The sequence below is a fragment of the Liolophura sinensis genome, chromosome 2 (assembly GCF_032854445.1).
Source record: "Liolophura sinensis isolate JHLJ2023 chromosome 2, CUHK_Ljap_v2, whole genome shotgun sequence".
Taxonomy (NCBI): domain Eukaryota; kingdom Metazoa; phylum Mollusca; class Polyplacophora; order Chitonida; family Chitonidae; genus Liolophura; species Liolophura sinensis.
Genome location: NC_088296.1, coordinates 22,145,070 through 22,161,600, shown reverse-complemented (window position 1 = coordinate 22,161,600; position 16,531 = coordinate 22,145,070). Strand labels below are relative to the sequence as shown.

At 40.8% G+C, this 16,531-nt stretch overlaps 1 protein-coding gene across 1 annotated transcript; it reads left to right on the top strand.

Moving 5' to 3' along the window:
* The first annotated feature begins 1,248 nt into the window (after window positions 1–1,248).
* Window positions 1,249–16,016, top strand: LOC135462726 (angiopoietin-related protein 6-like). The gene is made up of 9 exons (XM_064739949.1): window positions 1,249–1,615; window positions 2,890–3,015; window positions 3,244–3,401; window positions 4,793–4,916; window positions 7,357–7,731; window positions 9,411–9,564; window positions 10,074–10,349; window positions 11,897–12,056; window positions 14,751–16,016. Exons 1-9 carry the CDS (start codon window positions 1,360–1,362, stop codon window positions 14,925–14,927), a joined length of 1,806 nt encoding a protein of 601 aa, XP_064596019.1. The 5' UTR covers window positions 1,249–1,359; the 3' UTR covers window positions 14,928–16,016.
* The last annotated feature ends 515 nt before the right edge of the window (window positions 16,017–16,531 follow it).

The window sequence follows — 16,531 nt, the reverse complement described above, 5'->3', positions numbered from 1 at the left end:
CCCTAAGCCCTGGGGAAACCCACGACCATCGGCAGGTTGTTTTAGGCTTGTAGTTTCGTCTCTCTTCCGTCTCTTGTGTGACTTCGATGACTCTAACCGTTTGACACCTTTTTGAGGCTGTTTGGACAGCCTGACGTTCACTAATGACAATGTTCGTCAATAACTTGCCAATGGTCGGTGGTACGTTACACAGGGCTCTTATCCATAAATACTAACCGCCAGCGTACAAGTGCAAACTTAATATAGTGCAAGTGCAAACAACAAAATATAATCAAATATTTGTTTATTTATTTGGTTGGTGTTTTACGCCGTACTCAAGAATGTTTCACGACGGCGGCCAGCATTATGGTGGGAGGAAACCGAGCAGAGCTCACGTGAAACCGACGACCATCCGCAAATTGCTTTCAAACCAGAAAGCCAGCATGAAATGGTGTAGTCAAATAAATGCATACCTTGGTGAGTATGCATACGTATTCTACTGTATATTCATGTACATTGTATTTTATTTTAATACCCTGTTGGTCTACTGCAACCATTATTTTGAATGAATAGAAAATGACTGCTATGTTAAACAGCAAAATCTTATGCAATAACAGGATACATTCTGGCATCACTCAGACAACAGATTTCCTGTTAAATTTAACAGACTTATTTTTTGGAGAGTATATATATGGCGTGAATCCGTTCATTCGTTCCTTCAATCCTGCTCTCATTCCTTCTGCTCTTCCTCCCTTCATGTCTTCCTTCATTCCTTTCGTCCTTCTTTCTTACTCTCATTCATACATACTTTCATTTATTCACTCACTCATTCACTCATTCATTCAATTTACAGGGTTATCTCCCTTCCTTCCTTAATCCTACCTCCCTGCCTTCATGTCCTTCTTGTCTTCCTCCACGCCTTCCGTCTTTATGACTTCCTCCGTTCCTTCGTTATTCATTTATTCACTCCACCCTTTCCTTCCCGCTTTTCTTCCTTTTTCTTCTCTTCATTCCTTTATAAATCTCTTTATTCATTCATTCCTTCCTTAATTTATCACTTTATTCCTTCCTTAATTTATCACTTTATTCATTCAAACACCAGATTACAAATTTATTTCGATGTCATCATTCATTTGCGCTGTCACGAACGCGCTTCCATAGACATTCTGACAGATTTTGGTGTCAAATAACTAGGCGGGCTATGAATATCTCGTGGTTCAGCGACCGCATTTTGGAGGCTTGCTGTTTGATTCGGGGCGAGGACGCCATGTAACGGCCAGTGAACAGATGTAGGTCTGTATACGGTGTCATCTAAGGTCATTGTATATACAGCGTCTACATAATCAGCGTAAAATCCATATCACCTCTGGCAAAGACAAGATGGCGACGTCGCTAAGGATTCTTTTTTTCGCGTTTGTCCTCCTCGCGTCATCTTACATGACGGACGGGAAAAAAGCGAAAGGGAAGAAGATAAAGGTTAAGTACACGCTTCCACTGAACCGTACTGTTGAGGAGGAGCTGTACTCGGTGAAGCAGACCGTCATGACTGTGAGGCAGGATCTTCATGACATCATGCGAGATGTTAAAGGGTTAAACAGAATATTTCGTGATGCCGAAAATCGGCTATCAGAACTAGGTATGTACGCAAACACAGTGAGAGAAGCAAATCCGTGTGACAGCACTTAAAAAAATTAATCTGTTAATTTTAACCGAAAATCTGTTGACTGGGTGATGCTAAATTGTATTCTGTTATTTGCACCCCATTATCCTGTTCAATATAACACACATATTCATTTTAATTCAACATAAAGATCAGATAATAGGAAATTATGTTGAACATGACACAATATTGTGTTGAAATAACAGAATACGTTCTAGCATTACTAGACAGCAGACTTTCTTCTAAGATTAGGAGATTAATTTTTGGAGTGAAGTGAGCAGAAAGGGTAAAGAATTCACATGTATTCACAACAAATAATAGGCATATATGCGTGACGTGTAATTCAGAGCTTTTAGAATTTAGATATTCGAGCTATTGTATGTTTGTAAATGTGAAATACCACGATTTACTTGGCAGTTCAATGGAACGTATGTGGGACGCTGTATCACATACCTTCTTACACTTCTGTTATTTCATTTCTGTTATTAGATTTTTGTTATTACACTCCTGCCATTACACGGAAAATATTAACCACGCATGGCATGTATTTTTAAAAAACACACGCATTTATATTCAAACGCCTTGCTGTTTTTATTTAAACGCAGACGTCTTATCCATAAACGCGTTACATGTATATGGTGTTACTATACACGCATACGTTTTCGTTAAACCATGGACTGGCATCCTTTTAGTTAAAACATAGGCTGGCATCCTATTTATAACATTGACGTTTTCAGTAAAACACTGAGTGACGTTTTCTTATAGAAAACATGTAGCGTGCCTACGAGAGTGATGAAATAACCGTTTTTATTTGGACATGTATGTGCCTATCAGTTTTTGCTATGTATATTTTTCTTATGACGCACTCTTATGTTATTACACCCCAGTTAGCACACTTTTGCTATTACTCTTTTGGTATTACACTTCTATTGTTACACCTTTCTTAATGCACTTCTGTTATTAGACTTCTGCTATTAGATTGTTTTGTACAGTATTCTCTTTTCATTTGTTTGGTATTGTGCGCTCTTGAAGCTTTTAGTTTGGCAATATCGGTCGTGTTTACCCTGAGCAGAAGATTGGACAGATTTTGGTAAATCCGCCTGGTTTCCTGACAAGTTTCACAGGTTAAATACCAACCAAGGAAAGGCGCATACACATGTAGGTCAGGAACTACTGTCTATGAACTAGCCATGGTGCTTAAGTGTTTTTTTTTTAACAATGAAGAAAATATTTTGTTCTATTTCCAACAGAAAGAATAATCACGATGGCGCCGGAATCTGAAAATGAAGATAAAACACATGAGCCGTCTGCACAGGCGCTTACCAGCAATAAGCCAAATGAAGCAAAAAATTCGAAAAAACCGATGCCAGGTGAAGGTGAGTTCAGCGCGTGCTGATTATTAAATATTTGTATTTTTTCACAAAAGCCCTCGTCCATAAATTGAAGTTTTTTTTGGTGGGTGGGGGGGGGGGGGGGGGGATCAAATAATCAACCGACGAAACAGTGAATAAATAAACCAGTGAATCAATAAACCAGTGAATCAATATATCAATTAATAAACCAATCAATGAGCCAGTGGATCAGTCAATCGTACATTGGTGCAGGAATGCCTCCCAAGTTTCTGGACAAGGTGAAGCTGCCTAATCACGTGACTGTGACCGAGGGAGAGACAGCCAGTTTACGATGCCCTGCTTCCGGAAAACCTCAACCCAGGATTATGTGGCTCAAAAATAACATTCTCTTTGCCCGCAAGCAAGGAATGGTAAGTTTCAAAACATTTTGTTTATTTACTCATTTTATTTAGTATTGTTGAAGTAGGAATTGTCTGAAATCTGGCGTTTTATTTGAGTTCTTTATTTTTTAGAACGAGCTTAAACATGATAGGAGTTTACCTGCCTAGGTAAAAATAAATGCACATAAAAATCATGATAGGGAAATGTGAAAAAAAAATATGCGATACGTTACACTGTTTTAAACCAAACCAGAAGGTAAGTTTACACTCTTTAAAAGAATTTTTGATTAGGTTTCATTGTCGTACAATTTTAATGAATCCAGTAACAAGCATGTCTTCAGCAAGAGTGACAAACTGAGCGCCTTGAAGATATATCAGCCAAATATTTCATAAAATAACTGTTGTTGGAGTAAATATAAAATAAGAATGCTATGGTTCACAAAGGCTGACGTTCCCACCAGTCATCCATCCACTCCTCCCACCAGGCACCCATCCACTCTTCCTGCCAATCATCCATCCACTCCTCCCACCAGGCTCCCATCCACTCCTCCTGCCAATCATCCATCCACTCCTCCCACCAGTCACCCATCCACTCCTCCTGCCAATCATCCATCCACTCCTCCCACCAGGCACCCATCCACTCCTCCTGCCAATCATCCATCCACTCCTCCCACCAGTCACCCATCCAGTCCTCCTGCCAATCATCCATCCACTCCTCCTGCCAATCATCCATCCACTCCTCCCGCCAGTCATCCACCCACTCCTCAGGCTAGGCACCATCCACTCCTCTTACCAATCATCCATCCTATCCTCCCGCCAGTCAAAAAAAAAAAAAAAGGAAATGAAAAAAAATTCAAAGATAAAGTCGAGCCAATTTAATGGCGACCAAGAAAATGAAGGTCCATCCACACACATGTACACTGCAGACTGTTAAGCTTCTAAAACTACAATGGATCTATGTGAAGAATAAAAACCCCGTAAACCGATTTCAAAGCATCTGCAGCCGTCTAACATCCCACAGCTTCCGGGACTAGGCGGGTCCTTCACCCCCGATTTTTGCGCTGGGATAATCCTCCGATAGTCGTACCACTTTCAAATTAATTGCGACGCTCCTGAATGTAAATACTCTACAACCGAACAATTCCACACTGTTATAAATTGATTTACTGAATGTTATTTTATTGCCTTACTCAAGGATTTTCCACTCATACCATCACGACCATTTTAATTGTGAAAGAAAGGGGAGTGTCGGGGTAAACCACCCGCCTTTGGTCAGTAACTGATGAACTTTTCCAAGTGTCATGTACAGATATATGCACACCTTATTTTTTGAAGACAAGCGATCGTCCATTAACGTTAGACAGCCATTCAATCAATCAATCAATCAATGGATCGCTCATTCATTGAATCAAATGTTGCAGACAGAGGCCATAAAGTGGAAGCTACTGCTGAGGAACATGGTGCTTAACGATCGGGGTAATTACACGTGCTTCATTAAGAACCGCTATGGACAGATACAACATACCTTCATTCTAGACGTTAAAGGTAAGATATACGAATACGAAAATATACCCCAAAACATGTATCTCCTTTTCTGGAGAAATACAAAGGGTAGCTGGAATATCCCCTGTATTTCCTTTTGCGACATGAAGTTTATATGCATTTAGGTATCAATGTTTTTTTCCGACTGTTTCCACCTTAGCCATTCAACTGGAACTTGAACAATGAGGGCGCAGGTTCGAAACCCGCTCTCATTTGTTCAAATACGACTTAGTGCAGAAGAGCAGCGCACGTGAATTACACAGAACACTCTGGTTTCGTACACCTATAAGACTCACAAGCCTTGGCATAAGGGAAGAATTTGGTCATCGCCAAATGTGCAGATCTCCCACTATATGCAGGCAAAGAAACAGTTCTCTGTATTTCTCTACTGCGCGTCAATGGTGACAAATCGTTAAAAAATTACGAAGGCAGATCCAGATCACAGTTGATATTTGGTGTACATTTCGCAGCAATACGTCCATAACATTTTACCGTAAAGTAGCCGACAGACTGTATACAAATATACAAGTATGCAAATACAGACAAATATTTCATGGACTATATGTGTACAAAATTTCGTTTCAATAGGCCAATCACTTTTACCATAAAGTAGCCGACAGGCTGTATTCAAATATACAATACAGACAGACAAATATTTAACGGAATGTTTGTGTGCAAAATTTCATTCAAATACGCCTGTCACATTTCCATAAAGTTTCTGAAAAGTAGACACAGACAAATAAACTCCGGCAAGACCTGTAACCTCCTAGGTGGAATGGATCTGATGAAAAGACGACCTTGACCAATGAGAGTGAGATTATTTCGAATTAGAGGAAAAGACCTCTGCGTTGACTCAATTTTACATCTAATCCTTTTCATATTTCCTACATGAACAGGAACGTATGTCATGTGTGAGATGAACGCCCCTCTTATCTTAAATTAAAATTAAAATATGGCAAATTATATGCGAGTTGCCATTTTTGGTCTAGAGCAGTGTCCCAGTTGTATAATATGTGTTAGATCGAATCCTCAAAACAATCCTGTAATACATAGACGGAATACTGTGTCTTTTCCTTTAAACGTTTTTCACAATAAAGCATCTCACCAATGTACAGATCATGCTGGCTGCCTCTCCGGTCGCATATGCGCGTGGGAAGGTCTTCCAGCAACTTTCGGATGAGCGTAGGCTTCCCTTTGCTTCACTTGGTTTCCTTCAAGAAGCCATCAGCTAAAATACGATCATCCAGTTACGGCCATCGCATAAAAGTGATTGTGTCTTTCCTACTGGTAATGTAAAGACCGCGTTGTCTGGTTCGCCAAAAAAAAAAAAAAAAAAAAAAAAAAAGGAAAGAAAATGCCATTTTCCCTGTAACACATTGGGACTACTTTGTTTTTTCTTTTAAGCGTTGTTCTTATTGATTCAAGAGTCTTTCACCAATGCGGTCGATATGAGGTTAAGTTCAGCTCATGTTGGCTTTCCCAACGGTCGTACTAGGAAGTCTCCAAGTAACCGGCGGACGGTCGTGGGCTTCCCGAGGGCTCTGCCCGGTTTCTTCCCAGCATAATGCTGGCCACTGTCGTGCATAGTGGCCAGTACTTAAGAAATATTCTTAAGTACGACATGAAAGACCAGTCAAAAAAATAAAGCTTTGTTATGAGCATCGAGTAAAAAAAAATCAAAGTAATATAATTGAGTACAATATTAACAAACTTAAGAGTGAAGGAATAAATGATTGGTTAGAGCTTCGGGAGACATAATATTTAACCCAGATATATAGTTATTGTGGTGATCAGAGATAAAAGCTGTATGAATGAATGTGGAACATTGCCTTTCTAAAACTTATGTCAAAGTGGCATACGTTCTCTTCTGTAGTAAATGACTTGTTTCTGTATACATTTACATATAGCTATGTTCGGATGTAGGCCTATGTATGTGAGCTGTGGGTTTTACGTTGTCTACAACAATTTTTCAGTCATATGACGACGAGTATTCATTAGGTGTGTGTACATATACTGTCTTCGTTTAGCAGGGCGAATGCCGTCAAAGTGCTGCCTCAAGTGAAGTATCATGCTGAAGACACCAGACATGACACCCCACCCAGGCACATTATACTGACTCTGGGCCAACCAGGTTGGTTGTTGCCTTGCCCTAACCTCTCAGTGCTCAGCGCCAAGCGAGTCAGGAACAAGTACTATTTTTAAAGTCTTTGGAATGACCCGACCTGGGTTTGATCCCAAGTCTTCCGACTTCCTGGCAGACACTCTTTATGTTCGTAGAGCAAAGTGGTAGTTCACAAGCACTGCAGAGTACACATAACAGCAGAGAATGATGTGTTTGCACGGCTTGGAATCGCCTTATGCAGGCGTCTAATGTTGAGTGGCTATGCCTAAGGTATATAGAAATACGTTTATTCGTAACCCTAAAAAATCCTGATTTTAACAGAGATGCCAAAGACGACAAGAAAGCCCAGACCATCAACTGATACAACAACAACTCCTTTGTCAACTGAAACCACCGACACAACAACAACAACGCGGCGACCCAAACATAAAACAGCATCTCCACGTCCTCCTCAGCGGTCTGCCATGGAGATATCAAGATCAAAACCAAGGTACGGAAAACTAAGTAAGAAGAAGAAAGCGACTAAGGCTCCGCCCAGAAATCAAATGGGGACAGAAGCTCCGCCCATACGGAGAATCCCTTCTGCGATTGGATCTAGAGGGGTGACAGAAGCTCCGCCCATACGGAGAATCCCTTCTGCGATTGGATCTAAAGGGGTGACAGATTCTGGAGAAAAGTGTGAAGCAAAAATTGCAGGTAATGAACACAAGTAACTTTCCCCAGACGACCCAGTAACAAGCAGGGTAAAAATTTCGTCCATCCATGTAAATCGCAAGTTATGAAAGATTTTAGTTGTTTCCTGAAGATCTGAAGCTGTGTAAAAATTCCTTTTGGGTGTATTTAGCATAGTTTAATTTGACTATTGTTTTGATCCCTCTCTAATTCGCCGATATAAATCTTAAAGTGTGTTATGTGTATTTCGCCCCGTTAAATCGCAAGCTTTACAATCTCCTTAAGCCTCAAAACGTTAAATCTTTTGTTCGACTCTAATTTCTGAACTGTACAGTATTGCAATCGTTACAAAGAGTTCTAAAATATGCAGCCTCTCTGTATTTATCTATGTTAGCCAATGTTTAGTTCATTCCAGCTAGTCTCAAGCCACGTAATCAGGACCTTACGTGATTGCTACGTCAAATATGGATTAGTAGTGTAATGTCTACAATATTACAATGTATCAGTTTTTATTATAACGTCATACTGTTCTCTATAAAATGACGTCAAGGTCCAGCTGTCGGGCATTTGACAGGATATTAACATTACAATCTCTTAAATGTTTATATATAGGCCTAAATGGCACAGAATATCCCTACCTGCAAGTAGTCAGCAGCTGTTCAGTTAATATATCCGTTGGATACCTGTATGAAACTTGAATGATTCTATGATTCCGGTCTAATTTCATATTTAATATACTTAGTTCTTTGGTAGTTTGTGTTGTACATCGTTTTGGGAATTGGCTTTGCGGCTATTGACCGAGAAGGTCCTTATTACTCGAAGGCCGGCATACGAATGTCTGATCGAGGCATAGATTATAAACTATGTAACATTCCAAAACTAGTAATGCGAATAGAGTTATGACCTTATGAGCTCTGACATTTAGGAAATTGTGGCCTGTCTTTTGAACGCTAAAACAATTAGCTTGCTAAGTCGCTGTACATGGGAGTACATGGGAGTTTAATACACACAAAGTTTATCACTTTTCTTCGTCCATCTCTTGGGTATAATTCTCTTGTAATTGAATATAGACAGAACGTCCAGAATCTTTGACGCTCTGCTTCATTATTGTGTCCAATTCCGCTAAACGCGGGACTAGGGGGCAGTAGATTCATGATGTTGAATTAGATCTCTACTGTGGATATATCAACAGTTTCAATCAAAGCGCAACTGAGACACATATTTTGTTATCGAAAACTGATATTCCAGTATGGTATACGATTTGAATGCTGATTTCGCTCAGTCACTCAGAAAACTGTTGACTGCTTCTCATTGCATGATTCCGTCGTATTTTCGTACTTTATATACTTTTTTAGTTCTTTGGCGGTTTGTATTATACGGGTACTAACTCTCCTTGCTGGAAAGTGTCGTGGAGGACACGCATATTCTTTACAGAACCTACCATTCAATCGGGTCAGCCGCCGTCGTATAAGTGAAATATTCTCGAGTATGGCGTAAAACACCAGTCAAATAGACAGATAAATAAATCAGTCTCGTAACTTTAGCATCCAGTTAGATGCCTGTTGCTAAGTTTCAACGGAGGAGACCATACTACGACTCCGTATTCAGAACGATCAGTTTAAATAAGGTTACATTATTCAGCTACATATATATGCTACTATACTGATATATGGTATCAATTCATAAAACAGCTTTGTTTTCAGCCAATGGAAACCCGCCTACCAGGGACTGCTGGGATTTGAAAATGTATCACTGTGTAGACAAAAGCGGTCTGTACAATGTCAGTGTAGATGGCAAAAGTTACGTTGTGTACTGTGATATGGCTACGGACGGCGGAGGTTGGACCGTCTTTCAGAGGTACATTTTCTAGCTTGTCCCTTTACTCATTTCATGACAGTAAAGGCAACGTAAGCATTAAGTTGATGTATACATGAGATGAAAGACAATTAAACACTGTTACGAGAAGTAGTTGGACATATTTCTTTAGAATTTTTCCAGCCGAGTACAATGTCTTAAAAAACATCGAATTCTGCGGTGATTTGTTGGAATCCAATGATGCCACAGCCATTTATTTTGCTTGAAATAGTCCGTTTTATGGTCCATGCGATGAATAAGGGTTTCGTTTACAGTCATTATGATTGACAGAGCTAATTTTCAAGATTGTTTTATTGTAGAAAAAAGTATTCCACTATCTCAACATAAGTCATGGTACAAGGTTAATTAGAAGAATATAATACAGTTTCACAGTGTTGTAAAGTTGAATAAACTCGTATAGAATAATATTAGATGAGTTTAGCAACATTTCAGATCATAGAGAAGTCTTGTCTGAAAGTGTTAATGCCTTACTTCCGTTGTTGTCGTCTCAGACGTTTCAACGGTAACGTGAACTTCAACCGTAACTGGGAGGAATATAAGAATGGCTTCGGAAGAATACGTGACGGAGAGTTTTGGTGGGGAAACGAGAATCTGTACGTGTTCACGCGAGATCGAAGGATGAGGGTTCGTATTGACATGTCGGACGAGATGAACAGTACATTTGTGGAATATGACGGGTTCTGGATCTCACATGAGTCCGACTATTACAGGCTGAATGTGGAAGGGTTCCGGGGAAGAGGTGGTGAGGCGTTCCTACAGCCAGTATGGTAAGTACTTTTTGTTGTGAGGGGAGAGGCGGGGAGGCGTTTAGGAGTTCCAGGGGAGAGATGGCGAGGCGTTCCTACAGCCCATCTGGTGAGTACATTTAGCTCTGAGGGGAGAGGTGGTGAGGCGTTCCTACAGACAGTCTAGTGAGTACATTTAGGAGTTCCATGGGAGAGGTGGTGAGGCGTTCCTACAGCCTATCTGGTGAGTACATTTAGCTCTGAGGGGAGAGGTGGTGAGGCGTTCCTACAGACAGTTTAGTGAGTACATTTAGGAGTTCTAGGGGAGAGGTGGTGAGGCGTTCCTACATCAAGTCTGGTGAGTACATTAGGGGTGCCAGGGGAGAGGTGGTGAGACGTTCCTACAGCCAGTCTGGTAAGTACATTTAGTTCTGAGGGGAGAGGTGGTGAGGTGTTCCTACAGACAGTCTGGTAAGTACATTATGGGTGCCAGAGGAGAGGTGGTGAGACGTTCCTACAACCAATCTGGTGAGTACTTTTGGGAATTCCGGGGTAATGTACACCAATGTACAGTTTATCAGTAAGGGTGGTGAGCCAGTCTTGTGAGTGAATTGAGGTTATCGGTAAAGGTGGTGAGCCAGTCTTGTGAGTGAATTGAGTGTATCAGTAAGGGTGGTGAGCCAATCTTGTGAATGAATTTAGTGTATCAGTAAGGATGGTGAGCCTGTCTTGTGAGTGAATTGTGAAGTTATCGCTAAGGGCGGTGTGCCAGCCTTGTGAGTAAATTGAGATTATCGATAAGGGTGGTGAGACAGTCTGGTTAGTGCATTGAGTGTATCAGTAAGGGTGGTGAGCCAGTCTTTTGAATGAATTGAGGGTATCAGTAATGCTGGAGGGCCAGTCCGGTGAGTAAAGTGTGAAGTTATCGCTAAGGGTGGTGAAACAGTTTGGTGAGTGAATTGAGGTTATCGGTCAGGGTAGTGAAACAAATAACCAAATAACTGATACGTCAGGTCAGTCCGCCGTTGTATTAGTTTTGATCCATATTTGTGTTATCACGTGACCAGGGAAGAAGAAAGTCTTGTGAGTGAGTTGAGGTTATCAGTTAGGGTGGTAAATAAGTCCGGTGAGTAAATTGAGGTTATCGGTCATGTGGGCCAGTCTAGTGAGTAAATTGAGGTTATTGGTCAGGGTAGTGGGCCAATCTGGTGAGTAAATTTAGGCTATCAGTCCGGGTGTTGAGTCAGTCTGGTGAGTACATTGAGGTTATCTGTCAGGGTGGTGAGCCAGTCTTGTGAGTAAATTGAGGTTATCATTCAAGGTGGTGAGCCTGTCTGGTGAGTAAATTGAAGTTATCGTTCCGGCTGGTGGGCCAGTCTGGTGAGTAAATTATATTATTGGTCAGGGTGGTGGGCCAGTCTGGTGAGTAAATTGAGGTGTTCGGTTAGGATGGTGAGCCATTCTGGTGAGTAAATTGAGGTTTTCGGTCAGGGTAGTGAGACAGATAACCAAATGACCAAATCACTGATAGGTCAGATCAGTTCGCAGTTGTATTAGTTTTGATCCGTATTTGTTTTATCACGTGACAGGGAAGAAGAAAGTCACAACAACATGATGTTCTCCACGAAGGACCGAGACCGTGACGGGAGCCTAGCCAATTGCGCCGCACACTTCGGGGGAGGATGGTGGTACAATGACTGTTACGCCGCTAATCTGAATGGTGTCTACCCGCGGCCCGACGACAGGAAGGTCAGATGGCTCTGATTTTACTCTCTATGCTGTAGGATTTTTTTTTATTTATTTATTTGATTTATGTTTTACGCCGTACTCAAGAATATTTCACTTATACGACGCGACCAGCATTATGGTTGGAGGAAACGGGCAGAGCTCGGGGAAAAGCCACGACCATCCGCAGGTTGCAGGCAGACCTTCCCACTTACGGCCCTATGCTGTAGAATACGTTTTACCTCTCCCTCTACCTTCGCTTTACAACACCAGACAGAATACAGAAATCTGGGATAACGCTGAGGTTACTCTGGTCACGGTGATGAGGCAGTAAATGATGTCAGAAAATGTTTCGTTTCTGATAATACTTTATACACATGCATTCTCTTCATCTAAAGTATCGCATAGCCTGAAAGAAATTTTGTTGATGAATACTGATGAAATGGTTAAGGACAGCAGTAGGCTAAGCCTAAACAAGCTCACGTGCGTCGCACAGACTCCAAAGGTCAAGCTTGGCTAGTGGCGACAGTAATGTTAAGGGAACGTAAGAAGCGGCATATGCGCTGTAAGGAGTATGATACTGTGATCTTGTATAGTGATGGTTGGTTATTATTTCCACAGACTAATGCTGTTTTTAGCTGTCGGCCTGTAAGCGAGGAACGGAAAAAGTTATGCATTTTGACAAATCATCAAGTCATCACCTTGTCAGGATCTCGATCCAGGAAATTCTCGAAACGATTTTCCACCATTGCCGACTACACTACAAAACATAATCTGTTAATCTCAACCGAAAATTTGTTGTGTGAGTGATGCTAGAATATATTCTGTTATTATAACATAATACTGTGTCATATTCAACATAATATCTTTTAAGTCGAATACAGTTTTTATGTTGAATTAACAGAATATGTGTGCTATATTTAACCGAATAATATGCTTCAAAAGCAAAAATACGTTCTAGCATCACTCCAACAACTGGCTTTCTGTAAAAAATTTAACAGACTATTTCTTGAGATTAGGACGTATATGTCTATATTTGTTTTAGCCGTTTATAGGGACTGACTGTCATCTCACTGGAAATCACCGTATGATAATGGGCGACCACGCTGTAGTTGGGGGATTTGTATGTCAAATCTGTGACGAAGGCTTGGTTTGATTGGGGTTTTATGCTTTAATCAAAATTCTAACATTCCTCCAGAAACTTCAACACTCTAAGAAATTGAGAGCGAAGTTTGCTCAAATTGATAATCTGTACGCAGTTGCCGTCCTCGCCATGGACGCTGGGACGGTTTCATTTCGCTAATGAAATATAGGAAGGCTGGGATGCACTGTCAGAACGTCTGTTTCCTTCAAAATTTGACAGCTCCCATTTACCGCGGAAAAAGGCAAAATGGATTAAATATTGGTCACGCAGTTATGTTAAAAGTTGAAATATTTCCCATGACCGAAATCATATAGCCAATAGGCACTTAACCCGTATATGAGATAAGAAGAGGTGGCATCAAACAACAATTTCCTGACTGTAGCTGGATAAGTTGGCAAGGATGCGGTTTTTTCAACGCCTTCTTAGTAACCCATCCAAACGGCAGATTGCTGGTATTTGCTGCTGGAGTGAACCGCTTGTGCTCTATGATGGCAGACATCTCCTGTGATGCAGTCGGCGATACACAAGCCACTGTCTCGGTGCCACTGCAGCCACAGTTCTGGGCCCCGCCGATGATGAAACACATGGGATAACGTCCGCAACTGAGTTCGGCCTGAGGAGTTACATACAGAGGCCGTCTGAAGAACAACGTCGCTCTGTGAACATGTTTTACACTCTGTCGTTGTTTCCTTCCATTCGTCGGTTGCCTCTGTAGCTTGTGTCAGGGTGTCTGGCTTTTGATTTCAGTTCCTGATCAGCATAATTCCTCCGTCGTCGCAAACCTTTATTTTAATAACCAAACGTTATTTTTGAATTTAAAGCTCAAACAGAAATGGTAAGGTGGTGGCGGGAAATGTGCATTTGCTGGTCAATAAGTGTCCCGTGCTTTGCCCTGATTGGATGATTTATTTCCCACCCATTCCATTGGCATGAACTTGCACAAAATCATAACAACAAATCGTAGACCGTTACATATTAACAAAAAGTAGAGAGCGATTGTTTTCGGTGTTATTGTTTCCCTTTAATGACCCCATTGTTATGGTGTGTTAGAATGGGAATAAAACGTAGTGTCCCATGTTTATATCACATGGATGGTGCGCAGCAGCTACGTTTCATTTCGTAAGTATTTGCTATTGTAACAACGTCGATGTTGAAGGGTGGACGAAAGAAGACCAGAAAGAGCCCAGAAAAAACACCCTTTTAAATGTACCTGAGAAATCGGGATCTCCTGTAATAATAGCGACGAAAGAATATAGCATGCTAAAGCGTCCATGGGACGTAAGTGAAAATATAATTTCAAATGTGTGGAACGTGATCATAATGCCGGCCGCCCTCGGACTGTCACCAATGCTATTGCTGTGAGTTCAAGTCCAGCTAATACTGGCTACATCTCCGGTGGTAGGCGGGCACATCCTCAAGCAGCCTGGAAGGGTCGTGGGTTTCCTCCGGCTGTGCTTCCTCCCACCTAAATACTAACCGTCCTCGAGCATAACTGAACAACTCTTGAAGACGACTTACCAAGTACCGGTAATGAAATAAATCAAACTTTCAGTTCGTTTTGTACATTGTTACAGACCCCAAGTCTTCAGTGGAAACCATGGAAAGGCGCCAAGAAGTACTTGACAGGAGTGGAGATGAAGATCCGACCGGCCATAGCTCCGACCTCCGTGACCTGGGATTTCTGGTATCCAGAGAAAGACGACTCGTTTATACTGACCGAGTACTACAGAATACACGGAGGCTGTTGTTGATGTAGAAAGTTTGCTTACTTTGTTAAGCGCTGTTTATCTAACTGTTTATCTTGTGTACTCATTAGTGCTCATCCCACTTATCTTGTCAAACTTTGTGGATACCGATCAACCGCAACCTAGAGGTAATCGTGTTCTACAGAATGCACAAGACTGTTACTAATGTATAAAACGTGGTCATTTTCTTTCGTGCTGCTCTTCCCACTTATCTTGTCAAACTTTGTGGATACCGATCAACTGCCGCCTAGACGTATTCGTGTTCTACAGAATGCACAAGACTGTTACTAATGTATAAAACGTGGTCATTTTCTTACGTGCTGCTCTTCCCACTTATCTTGTCAAACTTTGTGGATACCGATCAACCGCAGCCTAATATGTTCATCCGTGTTGTACCGTGTTGTGGAAAACTTATTAAATACATAATACACTTAATGTAACTGATTTAGAACTCCGTAAATTCCGAAATCAATTTTAATAGCCGAGCCTACGAGAATGGCAGTATGGTTTTTGCGAATTTGTGTGTTCGTGGGCATCAGTTTTTGTGGTTGCTATGGTAACTAGAATTCCTTATGTCCAGTGTACACAGACATGACTTCGTGTCCAGTTATAAGGACGTTTGTAAAGTAGACACTAAAAACTGCTGAGGTTCGTTGCACAACGCGTAAGTTTAGTAACGCGTTGTTAATGTTATGGGTTTGATATCGTAGACTTATTCTTATAATATATGCTTTGTTTTAAAAGGGCCATGATGCCTAAATTATACATAAATTTACTGTGTCATTTGTAGGCTTTAATAATTAATAGAAAATTTCTTAAAGATGCCTAATCCCGTTGTGTTGTATATGTCATATCATTCTGTTTATGCTATAAATCGGATTGAATTTTTATTCAAATAAAATGAAAAAAAACCCCCGTACAAATGAGCTACTATTTTGTTTTTCTTTAACATATACTTTAATTATGCCGACAAAAAGGTCATGTTGTTGACGAACATACAACTTTAATGTTATAGTATTATACAGCAGTTTTGAACGAAGATTTTAAAATTTTAAACATGAAGGCAAAATGTAACTTACTTAACAATAAGCTAACTCAATCCCTGTACAAGCAATTTTTGCTCATTCAGTTAAATAAATACTTTGAAGGCATGATGAAATGAAGCGTGGGTAATTTTAAGTGTATTATGTATTTAATACCACGGTCCAGTGGTATGCTACCTTGAGTTCCACACCAAGTGGACAATCTTGCTTAATAATTTATGGATATTTTTTAATACACAACATATCACAGAATCAAGCAAACAATGGGAATGTACTTTGTTGTCGACGGGAAGCGCCCTGTTTCTAGTCAAAAGAATTTAAAGATGACGCCGCAGAGTGGAACAATCCCCGCGTTCCGTGGCCTGTGTAAATTCGACACAGGATGTTGACAAAACACACAAACGATAACTTGAATGGTGGAAAACCATCCACAGTAAACAAACGCTTCTTACACAGCATCTCCTGCTCTCTATACTCGCTTTATATGACTGCCACAAGTCGACATGCTTGATCTTTGAAGCCTGTGGGACGCACGTAGGCTTGTTCCTCGCGCCGAACTATTTAAAC

Coding starts and splice junctions, on each gene's coding strand:
- LOC135462726 (XM_064739949.1), top strand. CDS start 1,360: ATGGCGACGTCGCTAAGGATTCTTTTTTTCGCGTTTGTCCTCCTCGCG. Junction 1,616..2,889: donor AAATCGGCTATCAGAACTAG/GTATGTACGCAA, acceptor TATTTCCAACAG/AAAGAATAATCACGATGGCG. Junction 9,565..10,073: donor GGTTGGACCGTCTTTCAGAG/GTACATTTTCTA, acceptor TTGTCGTCTCAG/ACGTTTCAACGGTAACGTGA.